Raw genomic sequence first — 10051 nt, 5'->3', positions numbered from 1 at the left:
TGAGCAAGTGAGCAAGTTCAACAGAGGAATCCAAAAATAAGGAAGAAGATAAGAAACCGAGAGATAAGTAGGACGGTCGGAACAAAGCTGTCTGTTCTGTGAGAACCTCGGCATTGCAGGATCATTCATTTCATTAATGTTCTTCCATTTTTATGATCGTTCCTTGTTTTAGTTCTGATGTCATCTGGCGTGGGCGACTAGTGTTCCTCCCATCCCCTACCAACGGCCAATCCCCGAGTCACACGCATCCTTAACTCGACGTCCACAGCTGACTCTCTCCCTCTCCCGACCAGGTGGGGGGCGTGGCCTCTGGCTTCGAGCACGTGGTGACCAACGACATGAGCGTGAAGCGGCTGCTGCACATCAAGGGCCGGAGGGCCATCCGGGCCACCGAGGTGCCCCTGAGCTGGGGGTCCTTCAACCAGGGGGACTGCTTCATCGTGGACCTGGGCAAGGTGGGCTCACCGAGGGCTGGTTGTGTTAGAGTATTAGATAGTATTGTACTACTACTGCACAATGACAGATAAAGTGGAATCTGAATCTGAATATTGGTCACAGCACTGCAGAGAAATACCTATTTACCACAGTACACTCCTGGATTTGCTCCGAACATAATGTATCTTATCATTATCATCGTCATCAACTAGAAAACAATGACTGAAAAAAAAACGGTAATGTGTATGTGTGTGTATTTGTGAATATGCTATGTTTGTTAAGTTATGTTTCCACAAAGAGAGAAATAGAGGCACAGAGGCGAAGAGAAAGAGGATGACAGAATGACGTTGAAAAAGAGAACCAGAGACAAAGTGAAAGACGCACAGAGACAATATTGGATGTGCAAAGAGAGGCGTAGAGGCGAGAGAGAGAGAGCTGAAGGAAGATCTTGGTCTATAACCCCTTTTAGGGCGGCACGGTGGGGTTGGAAGGAGGGTGTATGTGTTCCCACCCTTGGAGTAGCCTGATAAGCAGTGTTTAGTGAAAAGCGGGCACCCAAAGTAAAACGGGTTGGGAACCACTTATTTAGCGGCCTGGGTATTGACTCCCCAGCAGAGGGTGGTGGGTTTGACTCCCAAGGTCAGAACAAGATGCATAACCCCTGAAAGCTCACAAATGACCTGTATCTGAATTCACTGTATGTCCCTAAAATATTAAATAGTAGGCGTTTTATATTGATTTATCGTCCTCTACTTAGCCACTCTGCAACGGTAAGTAAGTTGTGATGCTGTTTTTTCAAAGGCAGAATATGAATAAGTAGTATAATGATAATAATGATCACATGATGTGCTTACTGCATTATTCTCCGTCATTGAAAGACGCACGTCGACTAGAGAGTTCCTGTGAGATGAACATGATCATTGTGTCTGGGACTGGATGACGGCTCTCAGTGTGCAGACAGTAGAAACAGCAGTCCAGGGAGGACCTTCACGAAGACACGTTCACCTCTGTTTACCTCCGGAAGGTCGAGGAAAACAGGTTGGATTTGTAACGGTTTCTCCCTTCTCTTTCTCTTTGTATCTCTGCTCTACCTTCTATCCCCTCCACCCCCACCTCCACCCTCTCCTCCCTCCAGGATATCTACCAGTGGTGTGGCAGTGAGTGTAACCGCTTCGAGAGGCTGAAGGCGTCCCAGGTGGCCATCGATGTCCGGGACAACGAGAGGAACGGCCGTGCCAAACTGCACATGGTGGACGACGGAGGGGAGCCGCAGGCCATGATAGACGTAAGGGACACAAACACGCACGCACGCACGCACGCACACACACACACACACACACACACACACACACACACACACACACACACACACACACACACACACACACACACACACACACACACACACACACACACACACACACACACACACACACACACACACACACACAGACACATAACACACACACACACATAACACACTGAAACATTCCATATCCTATGTGGACAGGCTTCTTCCGGAAGTTCCCATCAGGGGAAGTGGAATAAATCAGAGCAGGTCACTGTGACCACCGTGACTTCGGAGCGCCAGGAACACATTACGGAGACAAAGAGCAGCCCGCTATGGCAACTAATGATGGGAGGGGGGAGAGGGGGCATAGAGAAAGGGGATGAGAGAAAGGGGACGAGAGAAAGAGGGAAAGGGCTTGAGAGAGATAAAGAGTGGATGAGAAAGAGAGGGGTAGGTTAGATCCAAAAGATAGATATGAGAGAGAGAGAGATTAAGGGGAACGAGGGAGCAAGTGAAAGTAAGCAAGACAAAGAAGTGTTGTGAGGTGTAATCCTACGTTGTGTTTGGCAGGCGTTGGGCCCAAAACCCAGCCTGCCCCCGGGCACCCCTGACGACGAGAAGGTGGACACCTCCAACAGGAAGAAGGGCGCCCTCTACATGGTGAGTCACAGCACTGCAGGCCAGATCTGTTTACCACAGTACACTTCTGGTTTTACTCCAAACGTAATATATGTTATCATTCTTCATCATGTTGAAGAAAACTACTGAACCTAACCTGTAATGTGCATGTGTGTGTATTTGTGAATATGCTAGGTTAATTAAGTTATGTTTGCACAAAGAGAGAGTGACAGAGGCACAGAACAGAGGGGAAAGAAAATGACAGAATGACAGAAGGGAGAGAACCAGAGACAAAGTGACAAATACACATACAGAGACAATATTGGGTATGTAGAGAGGCGTAGAGGAGAGAGAGACAGAGCTTAAGGAATATCTTGGTCTCTAAACCCCTGCAGATCTCAGATGCGTCGGGCTCCATGAAGACCTCCTTGGTGGCCCAGTCCAGCCCCTTCCTCCAGGCCAGTCTGTCCGCTGAGGAGTGCTACATCCTGGACAACGGGGTGGACCGCAACGTCTTCGTGTGGAAAGGTGAAACATAACAGAACTGACATTACCTCTCCCCCTCCCTCTTTTTTGAAATGTATTTCTATGCTGCTTTTTTATAAAAAAAAAAGAAAAAGACTGTAACAACAAATAGAAATACAACACTACATAATGATGGAACACATAGTTGGTTCATTCACACAGATTTTTCTCTGGTGGATATGCATGTTATTTCACTGCAGAGCATTTCACATCGTATGATGACACAAATACAGACCAGTACCTCATGCGTTTTTCAGTCCATAGATTTATTGAGAATGTAATACTCTCCCTACATACTCCCTCCTCCCTCTTAACTCTCTATACAGTTGTACATGTGTGTGTTATTGTAGAATGATTATGATTAACCCAGAGTTTTAGCAAGCCAAGCTATGCTGCTGCCGAGACACTAGTGCACATTATGCTAACACGCTAGTAAAGACGTGCTCCCGGTTGGCTGTGGCGAGGGATTCAGTTCAGCCTCTGATGTTTCTGTGTTCCCTCTGACGTAGGTCCCAAGGCTAACACCACAGAGCGCAAGGCCGCCATGTCCGCAGCTGAGAAGTTCATCAAGGAGAAGGGCTACTCTACCAAGACCCAGGTAACACATACACACACACACACACACACACACACACACACACACACACACACACACACACACACACACACACACACACACACACACACACACACACACACACACACACACATACACACACACACACACACACACACACACACACACACACACACACACACACAAGCACACACACACACACACACTCTAATTCGAATAAGAACCGATACACAATATACTACATTCTGTGATATACGTACATTTTAGATAGAGATAAAATAAAAGATTGCTGATAATAATTCAACAGTTAACATTGAATATGTACTTGCCAACGTATGACATTTTACACCAAAGCAAAATAGGACTCTGATTATGAATATGCTAGTATTTTGGATGGCTGTGCCTTAAAAGGGCCTTTTGCTTTAGTAATCTCTCTGGTCATTGAACAGGCTCAATGGCCTTGCACTGATGGAAACAGCCGTAGAGGATTAACTCTCAATGATCTTTTTCATTCGCCCTGCAGATCCAGGTGCTTCCAGCAGGGGGCGAAACCACGCTGTTCAAGCAGTTCTTCAGCGACTGGAAGGACAGGGACCAGACCACAGGCCCCAGCAAGGCCTACACCTTCGGGCGCATCGCCAAGGTGGAGCAGGTCCCCTTTGACGCCTCCAGCCTGCACTCCAACAACACCATGGCCGCGCAGCACGGCATGGTGGACGACGGCAAGGGCAAGGTCCAGGTACGAGGGCGTTTCTGTCTTCATCTGAACAACGAGAAACCTCTCTTCTGCAGCCCATTGTAAGGGCTTTAGCATGCACAATGGAAGCAATAACTTAAAATACTCATCGAAATGTGAAATTTAGACTAATAGGTGTGTGTGTGTGTGTGAGAGAGAGAGAGAGAGAGGGGGGGGGGGGGGGGGGGGGGGGAGGGGAGGGGGAGAAAGGGAGAGAGAGAGAGAGAGAGAGAGAGAGAGAGAGAGAGAGAGAGAGAGAGAGAGACACAATACATGGTTGTAATTGGTTGTAGTTGTAGGACACAGTCATGTAATAAAGCAGTGCTTGTTTCGGCGGTGGTGGTGGTGTAGATCTGGCGGGTGGAGGATGGGGACAGGGTTCCCGTGGAGCCCTCCTCCTATGGCCAGTTCTACGGAGGGGACTGCTACCTCATCCTCTACACCTACAGACTGGGAGGCCGCGAGCTGCACATCATCTACACCTGGTAGGTCACTAGTACCATCAGCTACACCTGGTAGGTCACTAGTACCATCAGCTACACCTGGTAGGTCACTAGTACCATCCTCTACACCTGGTAGGTCACTAGTACCATCAGCTACACCTGGTAGGTCACTAGTACCATCATCTACAACTGGTAGGTCACTAGTACCATCATCTACACCTGGTAGGTCACTAGTACCATCATCTACACCTGGTAAGTCACTAGTAACATCAGCTACACCTGGTAGGTCACTAGTAACATCAGCTACACCTGGTAGGTCACTAGTACCATCATCTACACCTGGTAGTTCACTAGTACCATCATCTACACCTGGTAAGTCACTAGTAACATCAGCTACACCTGGTAGGTCACTAGTACCATCAGCTACACCTGGTAGGTCACTAGTACCATCAGCTACACCTGGTAGGTCACTAGTACCATCAGCTACACCTGGTAGGTCGCTAATACCATCAGCTACACCTGGTAGGTCACTAGTACCATCAGCTACACCTGGTAGGTCACTAGTACCATCAGCTACACCTAGTAGGTCACTAGTACCATCAGCTACACCTGGTAGGTCGCTAATACCATCAGCTACACCTGGTAGGTCACTAGTACCATCAGCTACACCTAGTAGGTCACTAGTACCATCAGCTACACCTGGTAGGTCACTAGTACCATCATCTACAACTGGTAGGTCACTAGTACCATCAGCTACACCTGGTAGGTCACTAGTACCATCATCTACACCTGGTAGGTCACTAGAACCATCATCTACACCTGGTAGGTCACTAGTACCATCCTCTAGATCTGGTAGGTCACTAGAACCACCATCTACACCTGGTAGGTCACTAGTACCATCATCTACACCTGGTAGGTCAATAGTACCATCAGCTACATCTGGTAGGTTCACTAATACCATCCTCTACACCTGGTCTGGTATGTCCACTAATACAGACCATCATCTACACCTGGTAGTTTGTATTTTACAAGTATTGTACTATTGTACAATTAAATCAGAAAGACGAGGACAGCACTCCATGTTACCTCAACATTAAGGGTCCAGCAACTGATCTTCAAGGTCTCATCGTGAGTTGAGGGTGTTGTCTTATTCTTTTTATGTGTGTGTGTGTGTGTGTGTGTGTGTGTGTGTGTGTGTGTGTGTGTGTGTGTGTGTGTGTGTGTGTGTGTGTGTGTGTGTGTGTGTGTGTGTGTGTGTGTGTGTGTGTGTGTGTGCAGGCAGGGACTGAAGTGCACTCAGGATGAGTTGGCAGCCTCTGCCTTCCTCACAGTGAAGCTTGATGACTCAATGGGAGGATCCCCAGTCCAGGTTGGTGCCTCAGCACTCTCTTCCTGTCTGTCTACCGGCTATCTGCCCCCTATCATCACACAAAACATTCCTCTAGTACCCACAAATGGACAGCAGAGGGCACTGTTTCTGCATGACATGATAAATAATAATAGACACTTTGGAATACATCATGTTTATCGATAAAGAACACCGGAAAAGAAGCGTAAGAAACTGGAATCAATTTCTATCTTTTTTTTCTAACTTGGACATTGCTGACATGAACGCCACATAACACAAAGTTTCTACTGTTGAAGGAAGATGCAACAGGATGCATGAAAGATAGTATTGTAAACCACCTGACTTCAGATTAGCTTGAACCTGTCACCATGACGACCGTGCTTGTCCCCCAGGTGAGAGTGACGCAGGGCCAGGAGCCCGCCCACCTGATGAGCCTGTTCCAGGGCAAGCCCATGATGATCCACAGCGGCGGGACGTCCCGCAAAGGGGGTCAGACCTCGGCCGCGGGGAAGCGCCTCTTCCAGCTCCGCCAGGGCACCACCCGGGCCACCAGGGCGGTGGAGGTCAGAGTTCATGTTTACTCAGTAGTGCTGTAGGAGGCGCCGGGTCATGGGTCCAGTGTGTACTGTATGGCCCTGACTGTACCGGGTCATGGGTCCAGTGTGTACTGTATGGCCCTGACTGTACCGGGTCATGGGTCCAGTGTGTACTGTATGGCCCTGACTGTACCGGGTCATGGGTCCAGTGTGTACTGTATGGCCCTTTCATGGCAGATGTGTTAGCGAATGAGCATTGCCATAGACGAATGAAGAAAATAGAAATCTGATTCTTGTCACATAGTATTATTTAAAGAATAAATAAGAGAGCTACATCTTTACAGAGAGCATGTACAAGCATGGAGCAACCAACGACTCGTTGTATATTATTTTATGCAGTAATTATTGACAGCCCTTGACCCTCCTCCTCCTCCTCCTCCCCATCCTCTTCCTCCTCCCCCTCCTCCTCCTCCTCCCCCTCCACCTCCTCCTCTTCCTCCCCCTCCTCCCCCTCCTCCTCCTCCTCCTCCTCCTCCTCCTCCTCCTCCTCCTCCTCCTCCTCCATGCTGTCCCTCAGGTGGAGCCCTGCGCGTCCAACCTCAACACCAACGACGTGTTTGTGCTGAAGGCGCCCGACGCCACGGTGGTGTGGCAGGGGCTGGGGGCCAGCGAGGAGGAGGTAGCCGCCGCCAAACACGTGGTGGACGCCCTGGGGGGCAGCGTCAGCAACGTCACCGAGGGCAAAGAGCCAGGTGGGTAGCCCCCCGCTGCCGTCCTGAACCTAGCCCTGGGGTAGAGGCGGCGTGTGGCCGGCAACCGGAGGGTCGCTAGCTCGATCCCCGGCTCCTCCTAGCTGAGCGTCCTGGTGACCCTGAGCCTCACGCTAACTGCTCCCAACGAGCCGGCTGTCGCCTTGCATGGTTGACACCGCCGTCGGTGTGTGAGTGTGTGCCTGAATGGGTGAATGTTAGGCAATAACGTAAAGCCCTTTGATGCCACTGGTTCGAAATGCGCTATATAAATGCAGTCCATTTAGGGACCCTCCACTGCCCTGGTCTGTGTTAACCAACAGCCATGACGCGAAGGCAGCCTGTCACTTGAAACTGCTTTCTGGATTCCAATTTAGGCTGTTTGAATTCAATGTATTTTTTCAAAGCCACTGCTCGTTCTCTATTTTAATCTGAGCCTTTGGGGGTTTATACACCTCAGTTTGACCAGTTGGGACGCTAGGATACTGCTGTGGAGTGAACAAGAACCAGGGTAGCTGTGGGAGAATGAGATGACGTGTGGATTCATTGTGTCTTTCTGTTAGTGAGTCAAGAATAGCAGTAGTAATCTACTGATCATCTATTTTAGAATGGTCATCTCACCTAGGATTGTAGATAGACTTGGTTTGAAGTACCAGCGCCTCAATGTCCCTTCCCCCTGGAAAAGTCTAGAAGCTTGATTTAATGACCCTCTTTACTGTGTGTCCCCGCCAACAGCCAGCTTCTGGTCTGCTCTGGGAGGTAAGAAGGACTACCAGACATCAAAGAGTCTGCAGAACATGGTGAAGCCCCCTCGCCTGTTTGGCTGCTCCAACAAGACCGGAAGGCTTATCGTACGTATCACAACAACACCCTTCATAACACTGTCGGGGACGATGTCCGTCTCTCATATTGAGGACACTTTGCTTTGATAGTACTTGACGGGCTGGGACTCGTCAATTATTAGGTCCCTACACTTTCAGTCAATGCTTGATTCTACGGGCTCTTGTCTCCCAGGTGGAGGAGGTACCAGGGGACTTCAACCAAACAGACCTGGCCACCGATGACGTCATGCTCCTGGACACCTGGGACCAGGTGAGAGGCTCTTAGCGGAACGATGATCAGTAACACACAACCATTGTATCCGTGTTCAGATGGTTCACCCGCTTGGTGGTTGCTTTGACCTCAGATCTTTCTGTGGGTCGGCGTGGATGCAAACGCAGTGGAGAAGGCTGGCGCTCCCAAAATAGGTTTGTCTTTAAGTCATTATTCAATACACTTCACTAAAAACATCTTGGGTTTGATCCTCTTCTACAGCGAGATGCCCCTGCCTGCTCCTTAATAACATCACATTCATCTTTTAATGAAAGCTCAATGATTTACATTTACATTTACATTTAGGGCATGTAGCAGAGGCTTTTATCCAGAGTACATTTTTTCAGAAGAAGGAGAAACAACAACGCATCGCTGACGGTACAGTCAGGATGTTCAACGAACCAAGTGCCAAGCACTAACAATCGCTAGCTTAACCCATTCTCTGCATACAACAGAGATAGCTAGGATAAGATGCTACACAACTAAGCCCTTACAATGACAATACTGAGTGCGTACATTAAGTGCCAGAACATACAACGTACAATAGGTGCATCGGAGGGTGGGAAGGGGGTGTATCTGTATCACTGCAGGTGGCTTTGGCTAACAGCGCGTGCTGAAGGCCTGGACAGTGAGTCCTAAACAGTCTCTCATCCCCCTCTCCTCCAGCCAAGGAGTACGTGGACTCAGACCCCTCCGGGCGCAGGGGTCTGCCCATCTCCACCATCAAGCAGGGGGCTGAGCCCCCCATCTTCACCGGCTGGTTCCAGGCCTGGGACGCCAAGATGTGGGAGACGGATCCGCTGGACAGAATCCGTGCTCGCTTCTGAACACCCATACCTCCTAGCTCCCGGCCCTCGGCCCTCCCAAACCCCCCGCATGCTCCGCTTCACCAACCTGGTTTTCCTCAGGACCCGGAATCCCCAAGTGCCAAAATCACCTTGTTTTGCAAAAACGAAGGAAGGGCTTTCTGCTGAATAATTTGAATTCATTACCACAGTGTTTGGACTTTTACTGTATTCATCATTGGTATTAAAATGCAGCTCAAATGCACTTTGCATGCAAACTTTTATTATATAGGGCTGTATCCTATTCAGTACTTGTGAATTAAAAAAAACGATGTCAAATGATTATGCTTTATTTTTTTTATTCATTTTTTCAATTGATGATTGCATGCCAGTCAATTAAAGTCAATTAAGAGTCTTTCGACCTAAGAAAGAAAACTCGACTCAGAACCTTAACCATTGCGGAAGACAATGTGTGATTGCAAATGTGATCGTTTTAAATGACCACAATGTTCACCAAAGTAAGCCTATAACCTTTGGTAAGAACTAAATCTTGTCAAACCTATGAGATAAATAGGCTAGAATATAGGCTACAATATAAATAAAAAAGGGTTTATAAAAACACTCGCATTTCACTTACTAGACCTACTTCCATATAGCAGGATGAGCGTAACATAAAATATAAGCATATTAATATATTGAAATAGACTTGTGGTTACCCGCACAACAAGGCGCTATTATAGCAGTCATTCAATGACATAGTAACCTGCATTGCCAACCTTCTTTTGCAATGCGGTGGCGCTCCACAGCCCTCTCTGCTGAAGTGCTGTGTGTGTGTGTGTGTGTGTGTGTGTGTGTGTGTGTGTGTGTGTGTGTGTGTGTGTGTGTGTGTGTGTGTGTGTGTGTGTGTGTGTGTGCA

General features: G+C 48.4%; 1 protein-coding gene across 1 annotated transcript in view; it reads left to right on the top strand.

The window, feature by feature from the left end:
* Window positions 1-9494, top strand: part of scinlb (scinderin like b) — a 17296-nt gene extending 7802 nt beyond the window's left edge. The window contains exons 4-17 of the mRNA XM_056596752.1: window positions 294-455; window positions 1571-1720; window positions 2297-2386; window positions 2740-2872; window positions 3379-3467; window positions 3970-4185; window positions 4534-4667; window positions 5904-5994; window positions 6366-6536; window positions 7087-7261; window positions 7994-8109; window positions 8273-8350; window positions 8445-8505; window positions 9017-9494. Coding sequence (XP_056452727.1) covers window positions 294-455; window positions 1571-1720; window positions 2297-2386; window positions 2740-2872; window positions 3379-3467; window positions 3970-4185; window positions 4534-4667; window positions 5904-5994; window positions 6366-6536; window positions 7087-7261; window positions 7994-8109; window positions 8273-8350; window positions 8445-8505; window positions 9017-9177 — 1827 coding nt within the window. The 3' untranslated portion in view covers window positions 9178-9494. The remainder of the gene's footprint in view (window positions 1-293; window positions 456-1570; window positions 1721-2296; window positions 2387-2739; window positions 2873-3378; window positions 3468-3969; window positions 4186-4533; window positions 4668-5903; window positions 5995-6365; window positions 6537-7086; window positions 7262-7993; window positions 8110-8272; window positions 8351-8444; window positions 8506-9016) is intronic.
* The last annotated feature ends 557 nt before the right edge of the window (window positions 9495-10051 follow it).

Source organism: Gadus chalcogrammus, chromosome 8 (genome assembly GCF_026213295.1).
Source record: "Gadus chalcogrammus isolate NIFS_2021 chromosome 8, NIFS_Gcha_1.0, whole genome shotgun sequence".
NCBI classification, from domain to species: Eukaryota; Metazoa; Chordata; class Actinopteri; order Gadiformes; family Gadidae; genus Gadus; species Gadus chalcogrammus.
Note: the sequence above shows the minus strand (reverse complement) of the source record. Positions and strands in the feature narration are given on the sequence as shown.